The sequence below is a fragment of the Gastrolobium bilobum genome, unplaced genomic scaffold, assembly GCF_033153095.1.
Source record: "Gastrolobium bilobum isolate Gb01-03AN ecotype WA unplaced genomic scaffold, APGP_CSIRO_Gbil_v1 utg7290, whole genome shotgun sequence".
Classification (NCBI taxonomy): domain Eukaryota; kingdom Viridiplantae; phylum Streptophyta; class Magnoliopsida; order Fabales; family Fabaceae; genus Gastrolobium; species Gastrolobium bilobum.
Window position 1 is genome coordinate 510,897 of NW_026898915.1, and position 18,830 is coordinate 529,726.

Genomic DNA, 18,830 nt, shown 5'->3' on the forward strand with positions numbered 1-18,830 from the left:
ATTATCTGTTTTTAATGCTTTACATAGGCTTGAATCTTATATAATGATCATAGGTAAATGCATGACAATAGGAATGTTGGCGTGTGATCCCTATATGATAATTTCATCGTACGCTTTATGATTCTAGGGATAGACATAGAGTTTGCATAATCTTTAAGATTCTTGAACTTAATGCTCACGTTCTTGGAGAATAACCGGGAAACTAGGGTTCTTCTAAGATCGGGAAGGTTTAGGGTAACAAGGGATTGAGCCCTAATTACATGTGAAAGAATTGATTAGATTGATACTAAGGACGATTAACGTAAGGAAGGAATTCAAACGTAATAAAGAGATTGAAGGAAATCGAAACCCTAGCTACGTTTTTATTTTATCAATTTATTCAAATCTTACTTTCTTGCTTTTAATTCTTGCAATCAATTAGTTTTAATATTTTAATTTTTCAACTCAAATTCTGTTTCCAAATACAACTTTGATTGTCCAACTAAATTTGCGATAGTGAATTAGTGCTTGAGTATAATCCTCGTAGGAACGATCTCTTATTCAATCATTATATTACTTGTACGATCGGTGCACTTGTCGTGAGTAGCAACAAATTTAGTTTTGAATAAAATTCAATCATTATATTTCTCTCCCGTGCGTAAAAAGGTGTGTTAGAGAAATATAATATAATTTTATTTCTCTATTAACTATTTAAAATAAAAATTTCATGAATATTATATCATGAACCAACTTCTCAAAAAATCAAGTTATTGGGTGATGAATAATTTCTATACCTTTTAATCAGGATGGAAGTATCTTCTCCAACTCATGTTATATCTCCAGCATATCAATTATTTGGTGCAAGTTAAGAGCGAGTTAATAGTTAATAGAGAAATATATAACGGAATAAATATGTGGTGGTTTTTTTTTTTCTCCCTCTTTGTTAGGATTTTTTTGCATGGCGTCAACAAGGTCTTCAATGGGAGCTACGAGGAGAAATCCAGACAAAGATTCAACCATTTCAAGAAGAAGTGTCAAATGATCAAAGAATGGAGAAAAGTTATCCATCGGCTCACCAAATCGTTTTGGGGTTTGTACCCAAAGCGCAAATGGATCAAAACACAAAATCTTTTGTCGAAGCCTTGGGAACAGAAAATGGCATCTCAGGCGAGAATACTGCCTAGATACCAGGAATGGAAGATGATGAGTCTAAACCGGAAAGGGTTCCTCTGTGTAATTTAATATGATCATGTCATGTAGGAGGATCTTAACCATTAATAATTATAACAACGGTGATGATTGTGTAACTTTTTATCCTTATATTTTTTCTCTCTCCTTCCTTATCACCACTAACTCACCCATTAACTCACCTATGTATGATTATGATTGCCCCACATGACATAGTCATGTTAATTAACACATGAAAGAATCCACTCCCGTCCAAACCACTAGTCCCCATGCTAGGGGAGGTCTCTGAGTGGGGCTTTCAGGTTGTAGTGGGACTAGATGGTTCAGTAAACATGAGATGTTCAAAGAAGACCAAACAGAGGATAAGAAAACCTTAACAAAATGCTCTAATGTGAAGCTCGTACGTGAGAAAGAAAATTGGAGCGGGGTTTATGAAAAAATGTTGTAGTCAAAATTTGGTGCCACATTATTACAAACTTGGGGGAATGATTTATACTCAACTAAACTTGTGAGCTATGATGCACGGACACGGGACACGACACGACACGACACGCCGACACGTTAATTCTAAAAAATGTCATATTTTGACACGTTGGGACACGTTTTGATATTAAATAAATTTTTTAATATATATAATATAATTTATATTTAATACATATAAGAGTCCATAATAAGTCATATAAATTAACCAATCAAATATTTAAATTTCATAACATAAATATAAATATAAATATTTTTTCATACTTTATTAATTTTTCATGTCAAATTTCATAAGAGAAAAAAATTAATTTACAAATTATTTCTTTTATATTTAGTTAACAAAATAAAATTAAGATTTTTTTTTAAAAAAAAAAATGTGTCCGAGCGTGTCCCAGAGTTGACCGCGTGTTGGAGAAAGTTGACTGCGTGTCGAAAAACGTGTCAGAACGTATCAGAGAGTTGACCACGTGTCCCCAAATGTTGACCGTGTGTCCGAGCGTATCCGTGTTGGACACGTGTCCGACACACAATTTTTAAAAAAAATAACGTGTCCGTGCTTTGGAGCTTGTGAGCTTGGAGGACCTAATCTTGCAATTATAGGAGAACCGTGTGTTATTCTGGGTCACTATACTTAACTATCTAAAAATGGGAACCTTGCTTCGACCCGAAGGGAGCCAATATTCATAAAGTAGCTGTATGGATTCGCTGCTAGGTATTTCACATGAATTTTTTCAATATCCTTTTTCAAAATACTTAGGTAATAATAATATAGGAAAGGTGCCGAGAGTTGACAAAACTACCTCCGCTTGTGAGAGAAATCGTTTTGCTAGGCTCTATGTTGATTTGAACTTGTCTACACCCTTGAGAGCGGAATATTAGTTAGAGGGGTGTAAGAGAATGGATGAATAAATTTAGAATTTCATATGACATGCATATAATTGTGAATAATTGTGAATTTGGAATATATATACATAATTTAAGAGAACTTAATTTAGATTACCAAAAAAAAGAGAACTTAATTTAAACAGTATAATTTTACATGAATAGTTAAAACTGATTGTATTTAAATTTAATATTATTTATACATGCAAGGCTGCAAGCATTAGATTAGGTTCTCGCTCTTATTTGATTCATCAAAACGTACTCATAATTTACGTGTCCATCCATAAAAAATTCTGTGCTCTACTACATTTTCAATGAGCAAAAAAATTTCTGCGTAAGAGGTTTTTTTTTTTTTTTGGTAAACTCTGCATAAGAGGTTAATAAGGGTATGTGGGCGATACAAGTTATATATTCTTGCAAGTTGTGGTTTATTTTAGTAAAATATTCAATTTTCACAGTTTGAGAACTTGCTGTAGTTTTGAAAAAACGCATACTTTTCATTGTAGATTTGTATCACTGCCGCTAAATAAATAAATAAAAGTGACATGTTCCATTACGTACGTTGGAGTGTTTTTTTTTTTTTTTTAACTTTACCTTAGCGTGTACTTAATGTTAATTTCATTGACAGCGTGTTATATTGTTTAATTTGAGAATTTAATTTTGTGTAAAAGATTTTATATCATAATCTAATATTTAATGTTAAATTGTTAAAAAAATAAAGATTTACAAAAAAAAAATTGTTAAAAAAATATAATAGAATTATTCACATGTCTTTATTCAATGATTTGAAATTTTTGAAGAGATGATTTAACATATGGTACCAGAATCTATAATTAAGTAATGTAAGGTTTAATCATTGTCGTCTTCATTTCTGATAAAAATTATTAAATTTATGCAGAATGTGAATTTATATATAGTTATTAGTATCGTACGATACACGATACAATTCATACTATATGATACGATTCACAAGTTTAGTGATATGTATCATGGGATGTATCAAAAATGAATTTACATCAAACGATACGAAACAATACGTGTATCATACGATACGAAAATTCAATTAATTTTTTAATTTTTAATATAAAAATAAAGAAATAAAGATTTGATTTATAATTTAAATTCAAAAATCAATATAAAAAATCTCTATTAATAAAGGAAATAATAAAGCCGACATGAAAGATAAAAGTAAAGGCATCATCATATAAGAATAAGATAATGTCAACAAACTTGATAAACAAAATAATACTGCCAACAAGAATGACAAGGGAAAAAGACCTCAGATTGTTGAACAAAAAATAAGAGATGAGTCAAATGACTACCCTAATGAAGAGGATGATGGATTAGTTATGCCACTGATAGATGTTGACAGTGATAGTAGTAATAATATTAGTCTTATAAAGAGAAAAATAATTGATTTGCATTTTAGTTACTTACGTATTTTGTTTATTGGATTTTTTTTGGAATTTGGATTTATATGATTTTATTTATATATATATTTTTAAATTGTTTTTTTATTATATTTCTGTATCTTACAATTTAATACGATTTACGAACAAAAAACCGATCAAACAATACACGAAACGTATTGCGATACAACAATCTTGAATCTGTATATTATCCAAGAATCAAAACTCAAAGGAATATTGTATGATATGTGGTGGCACTCAACAATTTAAATTTTTGAAAGAGTTAATTCATAATAAAAAATATTTGACAATCATTATTAATACATAAGAAGACCAACTATTTTTATGATACTATGCATCATAAAATAGTGGAAGGAGATTTCCTACACGTCATAAAAGCTCTTCAGTCCTCTGCTGCAGAAAATAGAACATCATATGTTTTTCTTGATATTCAATCCTGAGTTCGCAAAGAATGGGAGGTTCGTGGTCAACTAATCTCTAGAGAGGCCAACAAATGTGAACACTGGCTAGCTTATCAAGCGTCAAAAACAGGAACCACAATGCTCCAGCTTCCTAACCCTCCTCGGAATCTTCATAGGCTTGTGCTCAATGACATCTCTGTTATCCAGTACCGTGTTCCATTCTAATTTAGTTTTTTTTTTTGGGCTAATGCCCTTGCCTTCCATGCTATGATACACTGACATTGACACGGGACACGACACACCGACATATTAATCTAAAAGATGTCCAAAATATTGACCACGTGTTGGACGCGTATCAGAACCTGTCGGAGAGTGTCGATGTCCGATACACATCGTGCTTGTTAGCCTCCATGTATACAAAAAAATAAAATAAAATAATACCAACTATTTGATACTATTCATCATTGAATAAATTTTTTAAAAATATAATGCATCACTTTAAATTTTTAATTAAATGTGTGTTGGTTCGAGTGGAAAGAACTTGAGTATTTTTAAGTATGTGATCTCAACTTCAATTATGGAGTTTCATCTAGTAAAAAAAAAAAACTAGATGTGATCTATTTGTTATAAACTAGGAAAAAAAAATACCCATGCATGCATGCGTATTTGCACAAAAAGAAGGAATTTTTTTAATTCTTAAAAAAGCTACAAAGAAAGAAAAATTTGGAGAAAAACAAAATATTTATGAATTAAGTAGAGAGAGAATGTTTTAAATGAAAAAATATGGAATACAAATAAATAAATAATACAATTTTTATTGTTTCGAAGTTTTTTTTTTTTTATAAACTCGAAGTTATTTTAACAAACATTAATGATATCTTTGTTTTAAGTTTCAAAATAAATTATAAATGATTATGGTATTTTAATATTTTTCAATATTGTGAAAATAAAAAATTAACCCAAATAATTATCCTTATTAGTAAATGAAATATTGAGCTAAATTAAATAACATGCAATGAATTCACTAAAACTATAAAAAATAAACATGCAATGATTTTCATTTATCATTTTGAGCACTATAATATACATTAATATATACATATACATGCACAAATATATAATATATTTGGATTTTAATATAATAATACTTATGAAGATTATTTCATAATTAATTAAATTCTTTTTTAAGTTTATGCTTAGGTTTTATTTAAAAGTCCGTCTTCAAGTTGAATAAATGTATGTTTTTTCTTGCTTACGAAAACATTGTCTTGATTTCTCATAACTTTTTGTAATTGTTTTCCTCATTATTATATCAAAATTAAAACAACGGCTATAAAACGACATAACAATAACGTGGTTAATTTGAATTAAATTATATCAAGTTAAAGCTGTTAATCTATGTATAAAAAAACCTGTTAATTTGAATTAAATTTTTTTTGGTGGTTAATTTGAATTTAATTTAAACATAACAATAACGTGGTTATAAAAGATTGAAAGAAAAAAATTATAAATATATCCTACCTCCTATAATGATTAGCTGTTTCTTGGACTTAAAATAAAATTTTCAATAAATTGAAAGTGCAAGAACATCCATTCAGACAAGGTTTTTGAGATATATATTATATTAAGTAAGGGCATTAAACCTCTCATGTTATATGATAGGAGATACCTCATGCTACATGAGAATATTTTTTGTATACTGTATTTAATGCAATAATCTATTATAATTATATATTATGAGTAGTACATAGTTATAATTGTAAAATTATTATTTTTTCTTTGTCATGTAGTTGACAATATTTGAGGAGAGAAAAAAATAATTTTATTGTTATAAATATATATTATCCGTAATACATAATTATAATATGACTGTTGAATTAAATATTCGGTGCAATGATGATATATTAATATTTTTTCATGCTATAGACACATAATGGTAGGCCCATCATTAAAAAATAAAATAAAAATAAAATGGTGCACATTGCAGGAAGATTCTCTTTCTCCAAATGATACTTATATTTCCCATTAAGTAATTAGATGATAATTATGATATTTTCTTCATCTGAGATTTTATGTAGTTTCCACTTTAAAGCATATAAAAATGGGGGTTTATATTTATATTTTTTTCGTATAATCTCTTATAACTATTTTTTTATTAAGTTTAAATTAAATTAATAGTTACAAAATAATATCAAGTGAGAACATTGATTTTATTTTAATGTAATAATAATAAAATTGATGATAAATATAACCTACCTCCATAAAAATATTCTTTGTTCTGCATAAATAATTTTTTACAAGTCATAACAATTGATTCATCATTGAATATAATTGTTCATTAATTATCACACGCTATAAACTAAAAAAGACACCCATCGTTATTTATGATAATTGAATCGAAGACGTTACGGAGCAACATAAATGCCTCCTGGTATTTTTCAAATCAATCACGTACGGATTTTTATTTCGCGTCATTTTCTTTTGATTAACCAAATAGGTCTTCGAAAATATTTTATTAAAACCAATAATTGATGAATGTAATGACGTCTATACGTGGATAATCAAAGTTTATAAATGTACATGAAAGGGTATCCCAAAAAGAATAAACTAAAACTATATTATATAAAATTAATTTTATATTTCACTGTTTAATCCCACTCATGACAGGAATTATTAAAATATAATTTGTTGTTACTTTTTCTTATACAACAGCAATTAGAATGGTTGATGGTCTTAGAAAATTATATTTGTGTTAGTGGGTTATATATTATATTAATAATTATATTATGTTATTTAATATATATTAGGTAAATTAAAATGATCAAATAACGATACTCAAATAAATTTCTAAGTAAGTGTGGAATAAATATGTTGATATCAGTGTTGGATTAATAAGGTATAATAAAAATTTATTGACTCAACAATAAAGAAAAAATTATAAATAATAACTCTAGTTTCTCTTCCTTATCAAAAGAGATAACATATTAAAGAATAAAGATTAGAGCTATTTGACTGTATATTCCAAAGGAGAAGATTAAACTTATTTTTTTTTTGGTAACCAGATTAAACTTATTTTATTGCTAGGTAATTTTCACCTTTTTATTAATATTTTTTTATGATTTGATATAACGAATCTTGGTACGGAGTCATTTCCGGTATTTAGTGTAATGGTAGTACCAAGAGAAAAAAATGTTCTGATATATCTTAAACAATAAATGGAAGATAATAGTAAAAATGAAAAATTTATGTCACTTCACATTTGCAGGTGGAGAGTGTTTCCTGTTTCGTTTTTTATTGCAGTGAAAATGAGAGCCTAACGCAACTTCTTGGCCGCTTCTCCATGTAAAAAATAATGTAGATTTCTTCCGTATATTGTCTTTTGAACGCAACCCGAAGCCTTCTAGTCCAAATTACTCTCCTTTCCTTGCGTTTGTACTTTAACATGACACAACAAACTTTTCTACACACACAACATTTTGTGGGGCTCATACTTTTTGAAGAAAAAAGAAAACAAGAAAATTACAACACACAAAACGAATCTCTATAACATTACACAATCACTTTTCCTACGACATAACTCTTATAAAACCCATATGAGTAATATGACAATGTCATATTATTAAAAACATATATAAAAATAAAATTAATAAACTCTACCTAATTCATTTTTTTGAGTCTTTAAAAAAAAATTATTATGATGATTTAATAAATAATAAGTAATACAAGAAAATTCAAATCCCAAAACAATATCCACATGCACCCCCTAATTCATCTCCCCCATTTTTTAATTACTCTCTCTCTTGTTTGTATATATATACATATAAACACTTCCCCATTCTCCAACTTCTCAGCATAGCATCTAGCCCTCCCTACCCCTTGGAGACAATTCTTGTGAAATAAAACCAAACATCACCCATGTATATATAGTGGAAACATTTTCCATACACCTGAAAAGTTGTGAAGCATGGATGCTAAATGAAAAAATGACCGTTGATATTGCAGTTAAAATGATCAACGACTGTCATTAAGCACCTTTTACTTGGTCTTGCACAACAGGTAAGCCTTATTACTATATTTAATTAATTTCATGTTTTAGAGAACATGTTTATCATAGCTGCATTGCAAACAGCTTATGTCATAGCATAATTCTCCATGGCTCTAGCTTGGCATGTCATAGTGATAGTGGCACCTCACATTTTCATTAAATATGCTTTTGTTTATTACATACAATTTTAACCTTTTAATTAGTAGTAATCAATATTTTTTTTATCCAATATTGAAACGGTGATGACAAGAACATATTTTTATTTTTATTATTATTATTATTATTTTGGGCTGATTTTCTTTTCATTTAAAACCATAAAAAAATTTATTATACCGAGCATTAATAAAGGTTGGAACTGATCAAAAGATTAATAGCAATAAGTAGCTAGCTAGCAATGGAGATTCAAGAAAACCAACAAGAGTCGTGGTCGGAGACACTTCCGGCCAACCAACTTCAGAAGCCGCCGGCATCCTTGTTGGCTCGGCTGAGACAGGTTTCGGAGGAACTTAAGTGCATGAAGAATTTCAACAGGGAAGATAGAAGCAAATCTGGTGCTACTTGTGCCCTAAGAGATTCCAAATGCATGACCAAAAAGGTTGGAACTGATGAAAGTTGGTCCCTGGTTGAGAAGCGCTTTGATGAGTTGTCGGTTGATGGAAAATTGCCCAAAACTCGCTTTAGCCAGTGCATAGGTATGTATATGTATTCATCGTTACTTTGCATTTGCATTAGGAATGGTTTACACCCCGCTAGTTCTACTTTAGTGATTAAGAAAGTCTTATTGTGTTAGAGATATAATAATATAAAATCATTAAAGTCATATATATCAGTTAACAGTTTTAAGTTTTTGAGTTAAATTGATTCTTTTACTTATTGAAACTAATGTTGTTGATGAATTTTGGTTTGGAAATTAATGACAACCAGGAATGCATGAGTCCGAGGAGTTTGCCAGTGAGTTATTTGATGCATTAGCTCGTCGTCGAGGCATAACATCAATTTCCATAACCAAGGACGAGTTGCGTGAATTTTGGGAGCAAATTACATGTCAGAGCTTTGATTCGAGACTTCAAACTTTTTTGGACATGTAAGACTTCATTTCATCTTATTTTATTTATTTATTTTCTAAAGTTGTCCGTTTTCATCAGTCACTCTAATACCTTCACCCGACACTCAAAGTCATTGCTAAGTGTTTTATGTCCAATTTTGCATCATATTTTGGGTAGAGAATTTAATGAGGGTCTAGACCCGAAAGTACTATAGAAAGAACCAAATTTTAGTGAAAGGCAATATCAACCTTTGGAATTGATTTGATTACTATTTTGAGTCATAGATGATCAGTAAGCAACTAATATTTAGTCTAGCTAGGAATAAACTATAAGAGAGAATCATAAAATGGAATGATTCATGAACTCATTGATTTAAGATTTTGAATTAAGATGTTGTATGGAACATATTATTGTGGTAATTTTTTAACCCATGGATAGTAGTTTCTCTTAAATGGATCCCCTCTAATTGCACCAAAATCTAAAGGTAATGAGTTCATAAGATATTTCATTTATATGGTCCACGCTTATTTTATTCTTAACTAACGGAGGACATTATCCCTCACACTTGAATTAGCATGACCCCCTCAAGCACAAGCCTCTTTGATTATTAATGAGATGATCAACCAAGAGTCAACTCTTGCCTCCAAAACATGGGTTTAGTTATACCAAACAAAAATCAACACTTTGACTCCATAACATAAGCTTGACAAACATAACCAAATATCTAAACCACATCTCCAAATTAGGTTATATCCTATACAAGTTAGGGCCAAATATGACTTATAATAATAAAGGCTCGTGCGGACCAAAAGTCATATGGGCTAAGACTAGCTCACAGAACATCAAAAATTATAATTTCAATTTTTTTACCGGAATGTAATTCAAATTTATTTTAACAAATAAATATTTAACATTTTCGTAAAATATTCTATACAAAATATATAACTTTTAAAAATAAATATTTTTAATGAAATAATATTTGCACACAAAAATATAAATGAAAATGTAAGCAAAGTATTAATTATTTTTTCAATAATCCTTGAAAAATTGGTTCTATATTAAAATCATTAAAGTATTCACTTCTTGTTATAATTTAGAATAATGATAATCGCTTATTAAGTAATACTTATAGTGAATATTTTTATTATTTAATAAAATTTTCAGTATATAGGTGAACAAATTTAATAATTTGATATTTTCAATAAAAATTAGTTAAGAAAAACTTTGTATAACAGTCAACTTTTCTATAGTAACAAATCAAGTAATGCTAAAATTTTAAATAATTTTTCATAACTTAATTTTTTTACTATAATTTTATACCTTTAAATATTTTTAAAAGTATAAAAGGATGTTGATAACCATAAAAGTTATTCTGTGTTGCTGTTATATATTTTAAAAACTTAGTTATAATTTTATAATTAGTAAATATTTAATTGAAGACTTAATTATATTATTAAATAATTAGAAATTTAATATCATACTAATTTTTTTAAATTATATGAAAATATTTAAAATTTAATTAGATTATAAAATTTAAAAAATTAATTACCTATTTATAAAGCCTTAAAAACAAATGTCAAGAGTTTATTATTAGTTATTTTGTTTAAAAGAAATCAGGAATGAATTCTATCATGTTTAATTTTAACATGACCAGTTTATATGGATCTCTACACAAATCAACAATTAATTTGAATATTTCTTCTTTTTCGTTTTATAAATTTTGTCAATAAAATTGTCAACATCGATTTGTTATTGAATAGTTGAGATTCATCACATGACATGTGATCATGTTAAAATTAAATATGAGATAATTCATTTCTATAAAATTTATTTCTACCCATAATATTAATCATTAATTATTAGGCAAATAATATTTTTTTAACATTTTAGACCATTGATTCAAATTTGGAATATTCCGAGAATATAGATCCATATTTTGATATATTTTATATCTTTATTATTATTTAAATTTTGATAAAAGCGCATTTTTAAGTATTGGATTTATGTATATTTTATCTGGATAGTTAATTTTATTGCAAATTCACATAAGAATGAATAAAACATAATTATCAATAGAGAACGTAATTTTTCACTTAAAATAGTTCAAAATAATAATTAAAATAAATAGAAAATAATTATTATTGAATCGTTAAAACATATATTCTATAAAATTATATGTGTGAAATATATTTCATTATTAGATTATATTTATAATTTATTTATATTTTTAAATATTTATATATATATATATATATATTTATATATTCCTTATTTATTAAAATAATAAAAAATTTAATGAAGGAAAAAATTTGCAAACATCTATTTATAATTATAGAGTTAGAGGAGCTCATGATTAAGTAATAGTCCACCATAATAAGTCTTACGATTCTACTTTATTCCTCCTCTCTTAAATATGAAAATATATTCTACTATATGATATGCAATATGGTATGAAAACACAAAATTTTGAAAGCACTTTTAAAAAGTGAAAGACAAGCAATGCTATTCATAAGAAAAGTGTTCCACCCATTCATTGCATCCAATTAGTGATAACTATTATTTACCAGATTCAACCTGCCAACATATATAGCAGGTTTTGTTCTTGGTATGCTACCCTTCCCAGTTAATGAGGAAAGCTGGTTTTTTCATTTTATACAAAAAAGAGTTCAGTTAATAATGCATATCACTCAACTTGTCAAATTTGTCTAGAATTTGATTTTATATTGATTGATTATCTAATTTTCTTTTTATAATCATTAAAAATTTATACAGATTGTCATATCAGAACTCAGGAGAAGAGTATTTTAGTTTTGACTTTGATGACAAAGAAAAAAGGTCAATAATAGTTATCAATTATTAGTTGGGACCAAATGCTAAAAATAAATAACACATTAATTAATTTAATTCTTCTGCTAAATAACAGCTATGTGATAAAATAAGTTTCTGAAAAAATCAAAGAAAGTGCAATTATAACATCAGAAGGCATGAAGATAAACAATAAAAAATTGATCTTACAAACAAAATATAAGGTCTTAAGGCTAATTCCTCATTGAAATAGAGAATGCATTGCACCACGGTTACCGGAAGCAAAAAATTGACATTTCAACAAAAAAATTGGCAATTTTTTTTGTAATTTTGTTAGGTTCTTCTTAATAGGTATTTTTGTATTTTTAGCGTGATCATCCAACCAAATTTGACATTGCCTTTTCATAATAATAATATAAATTTTCGCCCCCCGTCATATAATTTTCTGGGTCCGCCACTATTTAGCACCAAATCTTAATCTCAAATCTTAAAGCAATGAGTTCATTGATCCTTCCATTTATATAATCTCCACTTAATCAATTCCTCATCAATGTAGTTAACAACAAATAAAAAAAAACAGATATATGCATGAATTAACGAATCAATTGCAGGTTTGCTAAAGGAAAATATACATGCATAGAATTAGCAGCTATATTTGAAGAACATTACATTTGCATATCTAAGTGAAAGAATAAGCCAAATGTCCAAAATATTGAATCTTGATCAGGTCTACATGCACTTTATGTTACTTATTCCCTAATTTAATAAACCTAACTCATGTCAGGGTGCACAAGAATGCCAATGGACGAGTAACCAAAGAAGAAGTAAAAGAGGTAAGAGTACATTTATCAAAAAAAAAAAGAAAAAAAAAGAGGTAAGAGTATATAATATCAAATAAAAAGGGGGAAAAGGCCTAATGGTTTCAAATCAAAATTCCAATTTCTAATATGTTAGTTTGGTTATTTTACAAGAGACATGTGGAGGTAAATATGAACTCTGAACATTAATGTTGTATATACATATATGATTCGTTTTGCAGATTATCTCCTTAAGCGCTTCAGTTAATAAGCTGTCAAAAATACAAGAACGTGCAGAGGAATATGCTACCGTTATCATGGAGGAGCTGGATCCGGGCAACCTTGGATACATTGAGGTTTCTAACTTAATTTATATTCTATATATAAACAAATTCGAAACAAATTATAAAATTGGATCACTTAGAAAATGGCACTCATAAGTAGTTTGATGGTGGTGTTTATATGTTTAATTTTCTTAATGTAGATACATTTTTTATACATTAGAAGTAGTTACCCAAATGACTTTTCAAAATAGATTTATTGACATAATATACAAGTTGTTTTTATAATTTTTTTTTTTATAAATTTAAGTAAAGTTTAGTGAAAAAATTACTGTGAATTATGAAATGATCCCTATGGTAAATGTGTGGCCTCATGCAGCTTTACAACTTGGAAATGCTTCTTGTGAAAGCAAAGGCACAATCAACCCAATTAACCACGGTGCTGGACCAGAAGCTAGTCCCTACCATAGAGCACAACCCCATCAAAGGAGGCTTCCGAGCGTTGGCATACTTAGTTGAGGACAATTGGAAACGTCTTTGGGTCATAGCCCTATGGCTTTCCATTTGCGCAGCACTTTTCACTTGGAAATTCTTCCAGCTCAAGCACCATTCCGCTGTGTTCCATGTCATGGGCTATTGTGTCGCAACAGCTAAGGGCAGTGCTGAGACCCTCAAGTTCAACATGGCCTTGAACTTGTTGCTTGTTTGTAGAAACACCATCACTTGGCTCAGGAGCTGGACCAACCTAGGAGTAGTGATCCCCATTGACGACAACATTAACTTTCACAAGGTACATATACAAAAATAAAAAATATAAATTATATATTTACACCGATATAATAATAATAATAATAATAATAATAATAATAATAATAAATTTTGCATCCATATTAGTGGTTGATGTATTTTGCATATAAAAGTTCTATTTTATTAGTAACATAAAATATGGGGTAATACTATTCTCCTAATACTAGAGAATAGTAATCCGAAAAAAAATTCATAAGACCCACCAATGGAATGTGTCTGCAGGAAGGGGACACTGTTCTCCAGTAACACGAGAATATTTATTCCTTAAAATATGACCTTTTATAGAGTAAGGATATTCTCACTATTAGAAAAATTTATTACCAATTCACTGCCTTCTAATCATCATTGGATCAACATTTTTTTTTTTCAAAATTTTTTAGCATTTTCTCTCTTTGATCCAATGATAATTGTAGAGGTAATGGGTTGGTAGTGGATATTTTTGGTAGTAAGAATATCTCTCTTTTTCCCGTGTATCCCTATACTAATAGTTTCACTGTTTGTTGTTGGATTAAATTGCGGTACTAACTTAAACATTTTGGGCCTTGTTCTATTTATCTAGGTGATAGCTTTTGGAATTGCTATTGGAGTTGGGTTGCATGCGATTTCACATACGGTATGTGACTTCCCAAGGTTATTACACTGCACGGACGCAGAATATGACCACCTGAAACCCTTTTTTGGGGATAAAAAGCCCAACAGTTATTGGCTGTTTGTGAAAGGGACCGAGGGTTGGACCGGGGTGCTCATGGTGGTGCTTATGGTTATACCCTTCATTTTGGCTCAACCTTGGTGTCGTCGGAATACGCTAAATCTCCCCAAAGCCCTCAAGAAGCTCACTGGTTTCAACGCATTTTGGTACTCCCATCACCTCTACGTCATAGTCTATGCCCTTTTAGTCATTCATGGATACTACTTATACCTCATCAAGGAATGGTACGAGAAAACGGTATGCCACCTCATCACTCAAAACATGCACGTTTCCTTTTCGTTTTGCTTAGAAATTTTCATCACCTTATTGATTTGCTGGCACAGACATGGATGTATCTCGCTGTTCCCATGATACTATACACATACGAAAGGCTACTTCGTGCTTTTAGGCCCAGTTACAAGTCTGTAACAATTTTGAAGGTACATTTTCAAGAATTTCCCTGACACATTTATTAAAATAGTACAATTTAAAAAAAAAAATTATCCAGAAATTATATTGACAAGCTTTTTTCTTATAAACTTACAAACTACATTAAGTCTGACTAGTCTGACTTCAATCAAGAGTGTATGACCAATTAGACTTAATGTAGTTTGTAAGAAAAAAAATTTGTTAATATAACCTTCTCCTTATCGATATGATATATTATACAAGTTTGTTTGTGGGGTCACATGTTAAACAGTGATTTAATTATGAAGAATCTAATTTTTATGTTGCTGCAAAAAAATTTTTTATGCCGACGATTATAATTATGTATTCCAGAGAGTATATAGTTATAATATTAAAGAAAATTTTTTTTCTCTCTATTCAGAAGTTATCGGCTGATATGAAAAAAAAAACAATAATTTTCATATCATAACTATGTATTCTTCGGAATACATAGTTATAATTGATAGCAGAAGATTTTTTTTTTTTTTTTTTTTTTTTGTTGCGGCAGAAGAAAAGAGGAACCCGTCAGTCTGCTAGATAATTTTCAAACTACATCATATTGTAATTTTATTAAAAAATTGTACTAGTTTGGTCATTCTCCCTGATTTCCCTAACTTCAAATGTATAACTAAATCAATTTATAACCAAAAATCCAGGTTGCGGAGTACCCAGGGAATATACTGGCATTGCATTTGTCTAAACCACAAGGATTTAAGTACACTAGTGGCCAGTGTATTTACGTTAACTGTTCTGATGTCTCCCCATTTGAATGGTATGCATCTAATTTAAGTTCAAAATTTCTGTTCTCGTTGCTTTTATTAGTATTCGTACGATGTGGGTGACCACAAGCAAAGTTAATTTAATGGTGTGGTATACTGGTATTATTGTAGGCATCCCTTTTCTTTTACATCTGCTCCGGGAGATGACTACTTAAGCATTCACATTCGGGCTTTGGGTGATTGGACATCACAGCTGAAGGCTGTTTTCTCCAAGGTGTGAATTTTGCACAAGAGAAACAATATATGTTCTTTTTTATTTGGAGAATCCGTAGATGTTATAAGCTGTACATTTCTCAAATGTTGTTCATGACATAAATGCTTGATTATTAATTACTCCTTCAACATGATTCATGCAGGCATGTCAACCAGCAAGTGATGACAAAAATATTGGTCTTCTAAAAGCTGATATGTTCCAATGTAACAATAAACCAAGGTACGCTAAACTCTCTTTAATTTCATTTTATCCAATAAACTCTCGGGCGGAAGATGTGTTAGTAAATATAATATAAAATTATTGATATGGCTTTACCTAATGATTTAAACTTTTGGGTTGGAATAATTCTTAACGGGTATTCTTACTTTTCTTAATTTAATTTCTAATCAATTAGGATTTTATTTAGAAAATGACTTCTTTGTGAACCTAATGAAATTAAAATGAATTGTAGGATGCCAAGGCTCTTGATTGATGGACCTTATGGAGCTCCGGCACAAGACTACAAAAACTACGAAGTCCTCCTTCTCGTGGGGCTAGGAATTGGCGCCACCCCTTTGATTAGCATACTAAGAGACATGCTAAACAACATTAAGCAACAACGAGACATAGAAGAAGGTGTAACAGATAGCAGAGTGATGAAAAACAAGAAGACAAAAACTTTTGCTCCCAAGCGAGCCTATTTTCATTGGGTTACTCGTGAGCAAGGTTCTTTTGAGTGCTTCAAAGGGGTGATGAATGAGATAGCAGAGAATGACAAGGAAAGAGTGTTTGAGCTTCATAACTATTGCACAAGTAGTGCGCATAAAGAAGGAGTTGCTCGTTCTGCTTTGATCACAATGCTTCAGTCACTTCACTATGCCAAACATCACGTGGATATAGTTTCAGGGACAAGTGTCAGAACATACTTTGCTAGACCCAATTGGCGTGAAATATTTATACACACTTCCCTCAAACACCCCGAGAAAAGAGTTGGTAAGTATTGATTTTGTTCTTTATTTGATTGCTGAATTTTACACTTTAGAGATATATTGCTTAGCTAACACTTTCAATGTACTTTTTCTATTTCAGGTGTTTTTTACTGTGGGACGCAAGGATTGACTAGGGAACTAAGAAGGCTTTCTCTGGACTTTTCCAGGAAAACCAGCACCAAGTTTGATTTTCACAAAGAAAACTTTTAGATTTATTCTCATATATATAGTTCCTTTGTTTTTCTTCATGTTTAACACATAGTTATATATTGTTGCTTCATTTTTTGTTGTAAAGGAATGTAGCTAGCTATCTGCATTTGATACATGGAACTGTATACACATAACAAAAATTTGTAGTCACTTTAATGTAATATAAAGTCGTGATGTTGTTTGCTTTCATATATGTAAGCAAATCACATTATTATTATTTTGAACTATATCCTACTTACTCTGAGCCGAGTAGACTTCCCACAGTATTTCCACAAACTTTAACTTTTAGAACCGGCTATAGGACTAATCCGAAATACGGGACGGACCAGGGATAAAGAATTTAAATCCCTTCCAAAAGTAGTATGTGGAGATCAAACCGAAGCCCATTCTTTTCCATTGCTCAGCTCTCATGCATCAACTAATCTGCCACCATTTAATACGAATCAAATTATTATTGCAATATATAACAAGCTTCTTAATTTATTTAAGTCAACACTAAATATATTTAAAAAATAAAGGACATTTCTACAAAATGGGAAATTACCTAGAACTGGGGCGATTATGTATAGTATATCCCAAATATATACTTGGAGGGTTAATGTCATTAGGAATAATGAAAAACTGGTACACATTTTTTTAATACTAACAAATTCTTTTTCTCAGAGTCTTTATATTTAAAAATAATATTATCTTATCTTTGTTGCCTTCGTATTTAATTCTTAAAATATAATATTATTTTTTAAAAACAAATTCAATTGCACTTACATGAATTGTTTTCTCCGCATCATTATTTACTATTGTTTTAATTACATTTTGTTATCTCTTAAACTTAATGTCAAATATTTTTATGTAGAAGTTGTATCTTAAATAAATAAAACTTATATTTCATATTAAATATAATTAATATAAAAATAAAAAATAGGATGAAAATATTGATAATGAAATAATAAAATTTAAGAAATTTATCTACAAAATTAATTATATTTAATAAGTAAGAAAAATACCATTGACCTGTTTGACTTTAATTTGAATTTGGGTTCTTAAATATCTTAATTCTCTTTTGGCACACGATATTTATAAGATATATAATCACCAACAAATTATATATTACACATAAAATTATTTACAATGCTTCACTTAAAATTTAAACTTTTAAGATCCTAAGTTAATGATAGAAGTACACACCTTGCACTTAAATTAATATTTTATTACATTATCGTATTCATCTTTCTTTAAATTTATATGCATGTAATTACATTAAAATTTTCTACATGAATCTACATACAATTCAATAGTTTTTATTTTATTTTATTTAAAAAAAAACCTTTTATTATCCCTTTAGCACTTCTCATAATCCATTTTTCATCAAAGCATTGTTTTAAG

At 29.2% G+C, this 18,830-nt stretch overlaps 1 protein-coding gene across 1 annotated transcript; it reads left to right on the top strand.

Moving 5' to 3' along the window:
• The first annotated feature begins 8,904 nt into the window (after window positions 1-8,904).
• On the top strand, window positions 8,905-17,447 carry LOC133285406 (respiratory burst oxidase homolog protein B-like). Its single transcript, XM_061482614.1, has 12 exons — window positions 8,905-9,097; window positions 9,330-9,489; window positions 13,041-13,089; window positions 13,296-13,409; window positions 13,714-14,124; window positions 14,701-15,087; window positions 15,174-15,269; window positions 15,933-16,048; window positions 16,167-16,269; window positions 16,412-16,488; window positions 16,721-17,241; window positions 17,338-17,447. The coding sequence occupies exons 1-12, from the start codon at window positions 8,920-8,922 to the stop codon at window positions 17,445-17,447; spliced, it is 2,322 nt and encodes a 773-aa protein (XP_061338598.1). The 5' UTR covers window positions 8,905-8,919.
• The last annotated feature ends 1,383 nt before the right edge of the window (window positions 17,448-18,830 follow it).